The following is a 13,536-nucleotide window of genomic DNA, read 5'->3' as shown; positions in this document are numbered from 1 at the left end:
GTTCATAGCCTACCCGTACAGGGGTGGAAGAAAGAGCTTTAAGGAACTTTAGCCTCTTTCCTGCCTTTTGTCCACAAGTAAATCACCTGTGTTGAGCAAAGAATAAATTTTAATATGGCTTCTTAGGTTAGCATATTCAGAACACTAAAATGTAAAAAAAAAAAAAAAAAAAATTATCTACAGAAAATTGTCTTCAAAAATACCACTTCCTAATATTAAGGCAGGATTTTACAGTATGATTCCTAATTACTCACTGCTATGTGTCTGTACAGAGCATGGTGTGTCTGGGTGCTCGATTCTCCTGTGACTCCACCTGAGTCATCTATATGATTTATTCATTTATAAGGTCTTTATAAACAGACCTAAAGAAAAGTGCTTTCTGTGGAGGTAGAATACCCTTTACACTTAGACTTCTTGGTCATTTTATTGTAATCTTAATTTCTGCTTTCCTCCAACTTCATTCTTAGAACAAAATTTAAATGTATTTAAAAGGAAAAAATACTCATAAAAGTAAAGGTAATTGTGAGCAGCGGGTTAAAGATCTGTTAAAGATCCACAGTTCAAACATGTGATAGGAATATTGGAATACTGGTGGTAGGGCTCAAGTAGAGCTTTTTAAAATAGTAATTAATTTTTTTTTAATGGGCATTCTTTTGGCTTGCTCCTGTAGCATTAGAGTCCCATCCTAATCCTTTTTACCCAACTGTGCTTCCATGGGAAAAGAGGCTTTGCAGACTTGTACTGGAAGTATTTAAGTGAGTGGTACAATCCAGAAAGGTTTCACAACACTTACTTTTTTGCTAACCTCAAAATACTTTTGTATTATATTAACTTCCACGCCTTTCTTCTGCCATCAAATCTGTCTTTCATTAGGCCCTTGTGAACGTCTCCAAGGTTTCATGCACATGTAACTTTATTTTAGGGGATATTCAAAAGAGAATGTTACTGGCCGGTGAGTTTTTAATGATGTTTTCAGATGTTAGTGGTGTTAATGGGAGGTCATAATTCTGTCTGTAGGGACAGTTTAGCAGTTCCACCTGCCAGTAAAATACACTTTGTTATCAGTGAGATTTATTACTCTGTGCCTGTGCTTTCAGAGTTGCGCAGTAAATAGGAGAGAAGTGTGTATTAACATGTCAAAAATTCTGCTGCACTTCCTTTTTTCACACCAGCAAACTGCAGGAGCCCAGATGCAAGGTACATTTGGGTGCAGTAACAGCCAGCTCCAGAGAGCAGATGTAGGACCTGAAACCAAGAAGCAGAGAAACAAGAGGGCTCAGAGGACAGGGGAGAAGGCAGCTCCTCGGTCCAAGAAGAGGAAAAAGGAGGAAGAAGAAAAGCAAGCTGTTTATCCTAATGCAGATACCTTCATCCAGCTGAAACAGGTGAGTGTGCAGGGGCTGGGAAAGGCAGTCCAGAGGCCATGTGGAGCAGTGGATTTCTCCCAGTAGAAGTGAAGTTGATGCTTAAGTTGAATTTTGAGCACAGGATGGGGAAAATGTGAGCTTCCACAAAATAAGGGAATTTAAAGTTTGATGTTTAATTTCGAAGGTGGGCTGACATGGCAGGTAGTCCCAAAGCCACAGAGTTCCTGTCAGCTCTGGCAGCCTCTGGATGAGCTGGCAGGGAGCTGGAGCTGAACAATTTCCTGACAGTGGATAAATTCCAATTATTCTTTTAAATTAGAAACCACTCTACTGACTGGAGAATAGCAGTATTCAGTATTCTGTCTTAGACTTAATTTCTGTCTTTTTTTTTTTTTTTTTTTCTTTTAATACAGCAACTTTCTCTTCTGCCTTTGGTGGAACCAATAATTGGAGTGAGCTTTGCACACTTTCTCCCTTATGGCAGTGGCCAACTAAATGGTGGAAATCGACTTGTGGGAAGTTTTGGTAGTGCTACTCTTGATGGGGCTTCAGATTACTACTCCCAGCTCATTTACAAGGTATGGTTTTAATCTGGATTTCTGTTTTGTGCTCTCTGTGGGAAGAAAAGTCCATGATATTAGTAGTGCTAGTCAGAGTTCTTGCCTTTTATGCAACAAGAAGAAAAATAACCTTTTATTGCTAGACTAGATAATGTGAAACAGTCACCATTGTTTTACTCTCTGAAAGTGGATATTGGTTCTGGAAAATGTGTTGTTGTAAACTAATTAAAAACTACAAATAATCTTTTAACAAATGGATGCTGAATAATGAAAATTGTAATTACAGTTTTGTGGAGCAGAAAAGACTGAATTCTCAGTGTTTTGCAGAGTCACTGAAAGCATTAAACGTTTCTTAATGTGAATTAAATAAGAAATAGAGTTTTTCTCATTTGCCCACCAAGCCCTAACTAAGACTGGAAACTCTGAACAAAATAGACAGTTTGTTGATGAGTTAATAACCCATAGCATTTAAAACTTAGTCTCTGAGATCAGAGTGGCAATACTGGGAGGGCAGTGGGATACTGAATAGACAGAATCAAATTTGCTGCTTGGATACCCTAATATAAAAACCTATTAAAACCAGTGGTGTTTTCTCCAGTCTTACACAGTGTGTAAGCTGAGAATGGGACCTACAGAAATAGTTCTTGTGGTCAGGATTAGCTTTATGGGCATGACTGCAGGAACAACAGATACTGAAGTTCTCATTTAATTTTCATTTAAAATATGGGCAGTTGAATAAACTGGTGAGAAGTAGCCCAGAGTATGAACTTGCAGAGTGTCTGCTGCTCCATGGTAGCTGCTTCAGGGACAGCTCATCCTGTGCTGAATGTGAGGCAGCTTTCCCTTGAGGGGCAGCTGGGGAAGGGACTTGTTCATGGTGCTGGAGGGTCACTGTGGAACAGCTCTCTCAAAGTGGAGTTGGGACCTTTACTGAAACTGTAGGAACTTGTTTGAAACCGTTCCTTAAAATGTTCTTTGTGCATTTTTGTAAACAGTTTAGCCACATCTTCTTTTGGTAGTGTGTTTGGCAGTGTTTACTCATGTGAACTATTTCTCTGATACCACTGATACAAGAAAGGCAGTCAATGTGTCTTTTACATTAGATACCTTTCTATCTCATGCCTGGGTCTCAGCTATAACTGCATATCAGTTCTACATAAAACTGGGTGTAAAACTCTTGAGTGGGTTGCATTGTCTGGTATTGGAACAAGGGAAATTCTCTCTGTGTGTTCCATCCTGACTGATGGTTCTTTAATCCATGTCCTGCAGCAGAACAATCTGAGCAATCCCCCGACCCCCCCGGCCTCTCTCCCTCCCACGCCGCCGCCCGTGGCCTGCCAGAAGTTGGTCAATGGCTTCGCCACCACGGAGGAGCTCGCTGGCAAGGCTGGAGTGCTGGGAGGCCACGATGGTAAGGCTGGTGTGTGTTGGTTCTGGGAAGTCTGTCCTGCTTTTAGCATTATTAGCAAATGGCAAAACAGATCTTAGAACCACAAAACACGCAGAGTTGGAAGGGACCCACAAGGATTATTGAGTCCAGCTCCCAGCTCTGCACAGGACACCCCCAACAATCCCACCCTGTGCCTGAGAACGTTGGCCAAAGGCTCTTGGAGCTGTCAGGTTTGGTGCTGTGACCACTTCCCTGGGGAGCCTGTTTGGCACCCTCTGGGTGAAGAACCTTTTTCTGATATCCAGCCTAAACCTCCCTGACACAGCTTCAGGCCATTCCCTTGGCTCCCTTCACTGGTGACCAGAGAGAGGAGATCCACACCTGTCCCTCTGCCCCTTATCATGAGGAAGCTGGAGCCTGCTGGGAGGTCTCTCCTCAGACTCCTCCAGGTTACCTCCTAGGATGCCTCTCAGTTGCAATGCTGCTTTAAAAAACAAAATGCCCAGACTTTTCAAGGTTATAATCTTTACTAGCCAGCAGTATTTTACATCAGTATAGTGTCAGGTGTCAGTGCCTTTGCCTTGTTCCTGTTCAAAAACATCTTGAGAGCTAGACACACTCTTAAGAAATGAGAAAGAAAAACTTGAGATTAGTTTTTTGGATCCAGTACAAATGACTGGCATGAGCTCCTTGGTTGAGTGAGCTCAAAGCAGCCTATCCAGAATGTGTGCAGTCAGCATGTATTTCCTGGTACTTAAAATTTGGACAGTTAAAATTGCTTTCTATTCTTTATACTGGGTCTTTGTAAATACTATTCAGTGATTAAAATCCTTTTTTTCACACTCCTTTTCCTTTGTTGTTGCAAAATTGTTGATTTTTTGTAGTTTTGTGGATTTTTTAAGTAAACAAACATTCTCTCATAGTGTCAGAAGACACACACAAAAGCCTTTCAGACTGTTTGCTCAAAGTTTGCAGGTTTTTGTAAAAATGGAAGTTAATCCTGAATGGTCACAAATTTTGGAACTCCCAAATGTCACCATCAGGCCCCACCCACACCCAGCAGGCAGCATGTCTATCACTGAATGAGCTGTCCAGATGTCTCATTGTGCTGTGCCTTTCTGGTTTCAGTTACCAAAGCTCTGGGGCCAAAGCAGTTCCAGTTGCCTTTCAGACCACAAGATGATTTATTAGCCAGAGCAATGGCTCAGGGCCCCAAAACTGTGGATGTTCCTGCTTCACTTCCAACACCACCTCACAACAACCAGGAGGAGTTAAGGTAGGTTTTACTTGGCATCTTCAAAAAGGTATTTGGAGCAGATTCTGTGATCTGATGAGACTGTGAAGGTGTAGACAAACAAAATCCTTTCTGCACAGGCATAAAAGGGCAGAGAATGGAATGGGATCACTTTAACTCTTAACATTCCATGTGTAGAGAGCAGCATAGTGAAGTAGGTGATTCTAGCCATTGCTAGATTCTGTTAAATTGTTAGGAATTCCTTACCTTGATCTCTTACAAGTGGAAGAAAATGATACAAATAGGTGCTTTTCCTGGAGCAGTGTGGTGCTGCAGTGACAGGTGACTGCTGTAGCAGCAGCAAGACTGTGCTAGAGCCAGCCTGAAAGTGCACAGCTCCACTCAGTTTCCCAGGTGAGAAATACTGGCTGGAACACGAGTGTCCCTGCAGAGATCTTCCCTTTTGCCTCCCTTCCACTTGCCTGCCCAAAGTATGGGTGTCTGTGAAGTACTGGAGCTTGTGTGTGGACAAAGGCCAGACAGTTTAAATATTAAAACAGTTCAAATATTAAATGCTCATTTTTTACCCTGGTGGATAGAGCCATGAACAGAGGGTTTGGCTTTGTTAATCTCTTTGTTTTCTTCATGGATCTTGCCCAAGAAATGGAATATGAGATACCCAGAGGTGATGGCCAACCACCCACTTGTGTTCTGTGACCAGTAGCAACTAGCAAGTTCATTTTAGTTCCATGTCATGATTTATAACTTTGGCTTACCAAAAGTTTAGTCCATTTCCAAAACAGCTTTTTTGGGTTTTGTTGCAGGGTTCAAGATCACTGTGAAGACAGGGACACTCCTGACAGCTTTGTTCCTTCTTCCTCTCCTGAAAGCGTGGTGGGAATGGAGATCAGTCGCTACCCAGACTTGTCAGTTGTAAAGGAGGAGAACCCAGAACCTGTCCCATCTCCCATCATTCCCATCCTGCCCAGCAGCACTGGGAAAGGTGAGGCTGCAGCAGAGTGAACATACAGCTGGGATTGTTTTTCTGTCTATTCCCATAAGTGTAGTATTAATGTGGTGTATTCTGTTTTATTTTCAGGTTCAGAAGCCAAAAGGAATTACATAAAATCAGAACCTGGTTCAGGAGCTTTACCTGGTTCTGGCTTCTTCTCCTCCCAGCTTGGACCATCCCAGAATGGCCCTAAATCTGGCCTTATCTCTGTAGCAATTACTTTACATCCCACAGCTGCTGAGGTAAAAAGAATAAGCATGTATTACATACATAGAGTACAAGAGCAGTTAATTTGGTTTATGTATAGTGACTCTGAGGGGGTTACAGTGCAGTAATGCTGCTGTTGCAATCTTCTAATAGTTTGTATCTCTGCTGTCTGAACTGGTTGTCAGATGTAACCAAAGGTTTGTTTTTATTTCTGTTTTAGAACATCAGTAGCGTTGTAGCAGCATTCTCCAACCTGCTCCATGTCAGAATTCCTAACAGTTACGAGGTCAGTAATGCTCCAGATGTCCCATCCTCCATGGCAGCCACCAACACTCACAGAGTGAACCCATCTATGGAGTACAGGCAGCACTTGCTCCTGCAGGGTCCCCAGGCAGGATCCATGGGACCTGCCAGGATCGTGGGGCCCTATGGGCTGAAGCAGCCCAATGTGCCATTCCCTGCCAACAGCAATGGTAAGTGGGCTTTAACTTCCCAGTGTTCAGTACCAGGGTTTTACTGAGTCAGTCTGGGTGCACTTCAGCCTCGTAAATCCATGCTCTAGAATTCAGTAATGGATTCTTGTTCCAAATAAAGCTTTTCACTTCTTACACGATCATGTGGATGCTCCTGGATTTAACCATAAGTAGTTCTCATCCATCTCTGATTTCCATTGTCTATTTACATCACTGTCAATGAGGCATTTCTCCCATAATTCCCAACATTATTGGGGTTTTTTATGTCCAGTCTGGTTTTAAATACATAATTCAGGAAGATTGTTCCCATGCTGGAAAGCTTGACATGGTTATTTAATCCTGTATTCCTCTGTTAGTTTATTTTGTGATTTTCTACATGAGAATTTTTTTTTTTTTTGCCTAGTTTGTACAGTTGTCTTAGGTCTGATTTATACCATTTATCTATCAGGTCAAGGTTTAAAGCCCTCCTTCCATGCCCTATCCAGGAGGGTGTTAGACCTCTAGAGCAGTGAAGAATACTGTCATCTCTCATAGATCTGGTTTGATCTGATCCAGCCTCTGACAGATAATCTGTTCCCTAGGTCTGGCTGGCTACAAGGATCACAGCCAGAGCATGGCAGAAGGCTCAGCACTGAGGCCTCGCTGGTGCTCCCACTGCAAGGTCGTGGTTCTGGGCAGTGGCGTGAGGAAATCCTTCAAAGACCTGCCCTTCCTCAAACAGGTCAGTGCTGAGGTGCCAGGGCAGGGCCCTGTGCCCAGCTGGGCTCCTTAAACAAGGGATGGCACAAAGTCCTGCTTGTCCTGCCAGCCAAGAGCACTTCAGCTTCCTGTGTTGTCCCCCTTCCTTGTGTGTCCTGATGCAGGGTGGGACATTCAGCCACATCTGCAGTACAGCTAAAAAATTCAGCCAAAGTTATTGTTGCTAATACAAAATGAATCCCAGTACATTTCATAAAACAGATCCCATTTATGGGAGTTCTCAAAACTCTGCTACCAAGCTCCTTCCCTGACCTCTTCAGGGACCTCAATTCAAAAAAAGTTAATTTGTGAGGCAGCCACGTTGCTGTGTCAGGAATTGCTGTAAGAGCAGGAGTACTTGCACTCCTTTTGGGCAGGAATCAGATTTCAGCTGCAATCTCTTGTCCTTACACTGGGAACTGTCATTCCTTCAAAGAATGCCACTGCTCTTCAGTGACCAGGAGGTGACTACACCACAAAGACATAACCAGAACTTGCACAGAGTAAAGTGTCTGAGCAGGCAGGAATGCACTGAATTCCCAGTAAGGTTTTGCAGATGGATCAGTAGATAAAACAGTGTGATCTGGCTTTGATTAGGCTGAAATGAGACATTCTTTTGCCATCTAAAGATAAAAGATGGATTTTGCTTTGCAAGAGTGCCTATGGAGCAGATGGGTGCATGGTATAGAATGTTTTATTTTGATTGTTAAACTTCTGTGAAAGGCAGGAAATGCTGAAGAACAAGGGTGTAGGTGGTGGTAACGTTAGATCTGTCAAATAATCAAGTATTTATATCACAGCATCCCTCATTATTTCACAAATGTTCTACAAATAAAAGAGTTTCCAGCCAGATTAGAAGACTTGTTTCATTACACTTACTATGTGAAGAATGGTATTAAAATGCACTTCTTACACTCTTCTGTGTTTGATTCCCAGGATTCCCAAGAAGGCTCAGATAAAATGAAGGACATTGTATTCTGTAGCAACAACTGCTTTGTTCTTTATTCAGCAGCTGTGCAAGCAAAAAACTCAGAGAACAAAGTAAGTATCAAACACTGACAGACCCAAGTAAGCTGAAATTATTGCAGCTATTTGTTGGAGAACAGAGAGAGGCCAAGGGGGAAGTTTGCACTTCATTTGAGAGGTTTATAAATTAATTGCTGTATATTCAGATGTTGAAATTCTGAACCAGAAGCATGAATTAAAAATCATATTTGCAGAACTTTGTGTCTTACAGATGCATGGCAGAAAAGCTGCCCTCCCAGGCTTTGAAGATGCAGTCTCAAAAATGCATAATTCAAGTTCTCTGGGCTTTGTAAACAACCACAGACACATTTTTAAGGGGTATATCCTGCATTTGGATTTGGCTTGTACAGTTAAAAATAAAATTACAGCTGTGAAAATAATAATTGAACAGCAAGTTTGTAAAAAGAGTTTCATTTGTTCAGTGTACCTGGGAAAATAGAATCCTGTTCCCTGACTATTTGGGCGAAGCTGCCATTTTAAGCATTGATTACCAAAACACCAGTAAGGAGCCTGTGAGCTGACAGTGACCAGGAAAAGGAATTCCTTATTAATGGAGAAGTACATCTGAAGAAGCTCATTCAGCTGAAGGTGGAATTAGGCCAGGGAATTTTCTCTGGTGGTCCCAGATATTCTCTGTAGTTCTCTACCTGCAGATGCTGCAAGGGGTTTCCAACACCTGAGAGAAACGGGGCATCATTTCTTGCTGTCTCAAGGGTCATTCAGTGTCAGAGAAGGGGAACTTAAATTTATCTAATTATTTAATCATTGTAAGTGAAATAGTCTTCACTGAAGACTGAATGATCTCCTTGAGTTTCTCACAGTTAAAATTTTTTGAGTACTTCTTTTAACTAGCTTGTCTTCTGCTGATTCTAGATCAAATGTACCTTTTTCCCCCTAAACTGTTGAACAGAACAGGCTGTGTTCTTCAAGCTTTACCTAATTAATGTGTTCTCATAGTCCTGTATAGACTGTATAGCTTGAAGTCTTCCTTCACGTGCATAATACTTACTTTCTCAGGAGGAATTGAATTTAAAAAATACAATCCTGGTGAAGATAACTCTGTGTATATCCATATTCTTTTAGTGTCCCATGTAGCTCATTTTCAGTTGTTGTACAAACAGGTAACATTCTTCTGCAAGTGCATCAGCATGTACCTAATTAAGTTAATTAAATGTCATGTTCAGCCTCTTGATCCTTTAATTTACTCTTTCAAGATTAATCACACAAACCACATTAAGCACTTCATAATATAAACTTCCTTTGTTGTTCTTGTTTTCTCTCTTAGGGTTTTTTTTTTCCCACAAATCTCTGCAGGTATAATTTGTGTTTACTGTGACTGAATAGTTTAAGTCCTTAAGTTGTATCAAATCCAAATCCCTGAAGAAATTCCTCCTCTCTTGTTTCCAGGAAAAAAATGTGTGGCATTAGTTCTAAATTTTCCACTTCTACCGTATACCAGATTCTTACACTTTAAATTAGTGACCCATATTTTAAGGTTACTTCATGTTGTAACGAAACTTTCTAAGAATCTGAACTAAAGCTGGCAGTCAGCTCACCAAGGGAAATAGAGGAATTTTGCATTCAGAACCTGGACAAAGGATTATTTGTGCTTTCTCTCGTGTTTTAAAGGGGCACCATGTTCTAGGTAGGCTGGAAGAGTTTCCTGCTCCAAATCCTGCTTCAAGCTGTGGTAACATGGGTCAGGATAATTTCCATCTTTCTCTGTTGCTGCGTGTTGTTTTTAGGCATTTGGAGAAGCCTCTCCCATACTGAGCTGCCCATGTTTTTGGCTTATATTTAATGATGAACAAGTTAGGGATCTTTTTCTTAAAGAGTTTTCTGTTGATTGTCAGGAATCGGTCCCAACCCTGCCACAGTCGCCGATGAAGGAGAGGCCGCCCAAAGCATTCCATCAGTACAGCAACAACATCTCCACTTTGGACGTCCACTGTCTGCCTCAGCTGCAGGAAAAGGTTTCTCCTCCCTCATCTCCCCCCATCATGTTCCCCCCTGCATTCGAAGCAGCCAAGGTGGAGGCGAAACCGGATGAGCTGAAGGTAACGGTGAAACTGAAGCCCAGGATAAAAGCAATACACAGCAGTCTGGAGGACTGCCGGCCTCCCAGTAAGAAATGGAAAGGGATGAAATGGAAAAAGTGGAGCATTCAGATTGTGATTCCTAAAGGATCGTTCAAACCTCCTTGTGAAGAAGAAATAGATGAATTTCTTAAAAAACTGGGCACAACCCTTAAGCCAGACCCTGTGCCTAAAGACTACAGGAAATGTTGCTTCTGTCATGAGGAGGGTGACGGATTAACTGATGGACCAGCAAGGCTTCTCAACCTGGATTTAGACCTTTGGGTCCATTTGAACTGTGCTCTTTGGTCTACAGAAGTCTACGAGACACAAGCTGGTGCCTTAATAAACGTGGAACTAGCACTGCGGAGAGGCCTGCAGATGAAATGCATGTTCTGTCACAAAATGGGCGCCACCAGCGGTTGCCACAGGTTAAGGTGCACCAATATTTACCACTTTACCTGTGCCATTAAAGCACAATGCATGTTTTTTAAAGACAAGACCATGCTTTGCCCCATGCACAAACCAAAGGGAACTCACGAGCAGGAGCTGAGTTACTTTGCGGTGTTCCGGAGGGTGTACGTGCAGCGCGACGAGGTGCGGCAGATCGCCAGCATCGTGCAGCGTGGGGAGCGCGACCACACCTTCCGCGTGGGGAGCCTCATCTTCCACACCGTGGGCCAGCTGCTGCCACAGCAGATGCAGGCCTTCCACTCCTCCAAAGCCCTCTTCCCCGTGGGCTACGAGGCCAGCCGGCTCTACTGGAGCATGAGGTACGCCAACAGGCGCTGCCGCTACCTCTGCTCCATCGAGGAGAAGGACGGGCTCCCGCTCTTCGTCATCAAGGTGGTGGAGCAGGGCCACGAGGATCTGGTTCTGACTGACACAACACCTAAAGGTAAATTTTGTGAATCGAGGTGATCAAATTGTGGCTTTGCTGTTCATTGTGGTACTGCTGATTCCTGTGGTGCAGTACCTTTTTGGAGCAATTATTGCAGGCACTGTTCTAACACGTTTATAGTGAGCTTCCAGGGCCCATTTTTCATACCCTGCTATGAAGATTGTGGTCACTTCTGAAGAAATTGTATAAGCTGCAGATCAGAAGAATTGTTGTAAGTCCACAGAGGAGACCCAAGATTGAATATTGAAAATGAACTAAAGCAGTAGGAAACTCAGCACAGGTTTTATTTCATGAAAAGTGACTTTGTTTAAACAAAGAGCCACTGCTTAGTTATCTTCAAATCAGCTGGGTTCAAATTAGGGAGCTCTAAAAACAGCTGAGTTACCACGTTGTTCTCAGGGTGCGTAATGTCTCTGTCAGGGTGATGAATATCAGGGTGTCCATAAACACTTAGGCAGGTCTTGGAAATTGGCTCGTGGATGTGTTGGAAGCCTGTAACCCTCTGGGTCTCAAGGCCTTGGTGCTATGGGTGCTGATACCTTCACAGAATGAGCTCTGACTACAAACAATCAGTGAAAATGGAATATATTGCATATTTTCAGAAAATCATATTTTGCAGCATTTCTCAAGAGAAACCTGCCCATGTTCTTGTCAGGGGACCGAAAATTTCCATGCTGAGAACACTGAAAGCTTCATTTCTGAGAACTGAGAGTGCAGAATCAGTGGTGGTTTTGTTTGGGATTTGTTAAATCCCAAAAATTAGCAACTCAACAGTCATTCTCCATTTCACTTTCTAGATCCTGACCTGTTTGTATAGGCAATCAAAGACAAAAGCTTTCCAAATGCTGGGTTCTGGTTCCCATATCCACAGGCATTTGTTTTAAAACCAAGTGCAATAGTTTTTATTTTTTTGATCACTATAATTCTCTCCCAATGGTTGTGTAGGTGTGTGGGATAAAATCCTGGAGCCCGTTGCTTCTGTTAGAAAAGAATCTGAAATGCTCCAGCTGTTCCCCGGCTATCTGAAGGGTGAAGACCTCTTTGGTTTGACAGTGTCTGCAGTGGCCAGGATTGCAGAATCGGTGAGTTCACCACCCCAGTTCTTGCTGGATCATCCCACTTGCTGGTTAGACACATGAGAAGTGGAACAGAAGGAAGCATGGAAAAGTAAACATTTTGTTACACATGTAATTAAACACATAATTATTTGTATTTTTTTTCTTTCTTTCTGTTTTTTTTTTGCAGCTGCCAGGGGTTGAGGCCTGTGAGAACTACACGTTCCGCTACGGCCGAAACCCCTTAATGGAACTTCCTCTCGCCATCAACCCCACGGGCTGTGCCCGTGCCGAGCCTAAAATGAGTACCCATGTCAAGAGGTTTGTGTTAAGGTATTTTGTTTTAATTTCACATAGTACAGCCCAGGGTTTATAGGCTGCTTTAGGGTTATTTGTGCTTTCGTCTGCTGCTTACAAACCCTGTCGTCCTTGGCTGTGAATGTGCATGCCCCAGTCAGAGGAACTGCTTTGTGTCTCCGCTAGCTGGCTTTAAGTGTCTGTATGTCTGAGAGGATTTTTATTGGGTTTCCTGGCTGTTTTCAGAGAAATCTTCAGTTTTTCTTGTATTCTTTCCTGTTACATGCCCAATTCCTACAGGCCTCACACCTTGAATAGCACCAGCACATCAAAGTCCTTTCAGAGCACAGTCACGGGGGAGCTGAACGCGCCTTACAGCAAACAGTTCGTCCATTCCAAGTCCTCTCAGTACCGCAAGATGAAAACCGAGTGGAAATCCAACGTGTACCTGGCTCGTTCTCGCATCCAGGTCAGTTCCAACTTCAGGAAATGGCTATTACAAAAATGACATAAGCTTTCATCAATATCTATTTTACAGCTAAATTTTATAGATGTCATATCTTATATATAAATATTTGTCCGGGTCCAGATGAAAATTTGAAACTAAATCTATTGCAAAATTCCTTCCAGTCTCGTTCCAAAATTGGCAATTTGTACGTGGCACATCAATTGCACAGATTTACCTTAAGCAAGATTTGTTTCTAATTACTGTAAACATCCTAAAAATTCCTTTGTTATTGTCATCTAGAGAAAGGATTTTTTTAAAGTTTTGGGGTGTTTTGTTGTTTGGTTTTTTTTTAGCCTATTTCTCAATACCATAGTAAAACTTAATAAAAATAGAAATACACAGTGGAAGCATGAGATGCTCAGGCCAAGCTGATGAAGTGGTACAAAACCAGCAGGAAGAGCTCAGTACTTGTTTGCCTTCATGGGAGTATAGAATCCATTGTTTTATGGGATGCTGCTGGTTTGCCCTGCAGTCTGTTTTGGAAAAGCTTTGTCACTAATCTGGCCATGTGTGGGCACGGTTGTTTGTTTATTTCAGCCTGGACTTCACCATGCCTGGGTTCCTCGCAGGACCCACTTTTATTTCTCAGTGAATTTATTACCCTTACAGAGTCAGAGGGGTAAGAGCAGCTTTCTGGGATCTGTGTGAGGCTGGATTCTGCATTGGGCTGTTACTGCATCAATCAGTGCTGCT

General features: G+C 42.5%; 1 protein-coding gene across 10 annotated transcripts in view; it reads left to right on the top strand.

Moving 5' to 3' along the window:
- Positions 1-13,536, top strand: part of KMT2C (lysine methyltransferase 2C) — a 191,358-nt gene that overhangs the window by 174,189 nt on the left and 3,633 nt on the right. For 8 of the 10 annotated variants that reach the window (XM_030264238.4, XM_030264244.4, XM_030264247.4 and 5 more), the window contains 13 exons: positions 1,173-1,385; positions 1,781-1,945; positions 3,197-3,338; positions 4,446-4,593; positions 5,376-5,554; positions 5,651-5,805; positions 5,991-6,243; positions 6,825-6,964; positions 7,918-8,022; positions 9,861-10,980; positions 11,929-12,065; positions 12,229-12,371; positions 12,636-12,804. In XM_030264238.4, the coding sequence (XP_030120098.4) occupies positions 1,173-1,385; positions 1,781-1,945; positions 3,197-3,338; positions 4,446-4,593; positions 5,376-5,554; positions 5,651-5,805; positions 5,991-6,243; positions 6,825-6,964; positions 7,918-8,022; positions 9,861-10,980; positions 11,929-12,065; positions 12,229-12,371; positions 12,636-12,804 (3,069 nt within the window). The remainder of the gene's footprint in view (positions 1-1,172; positions 1,386-1,780; positions 1,946-3,196; positions 3,339-4,445; positions 4,594-5,375; positions 5,555-5,650; positions 5,806-5,990; positions 6,244-6,824; positions 6,965-7,917; positions 8,023-9,860; positions 10,981-11,928; positions 12,066-12,228; positions 12,372-12,635; positions 12,805-13,536) is intronic. The other 2 variants (XM_030264239.4, XM_030264240.4) reach the window with 2 other exon arrangements.

The sequence above is a fragment of the Taeniopygia guttata genome, chromosome 2, assembly GCF_048771995.1.
Source record: "Taeniopygia guttata chromosome 2, bTaeGut7.mat, whole genome shotgun sequence".
NCBI lineage: Eukaryota > Metazoa > Chordata > Aves > Passeriformes > Estrildidae > Taeniopygia > Taeniopygia guttata.
This window is presented reverse-complemented; position numbering and strand designations above follow the sequence as displayed.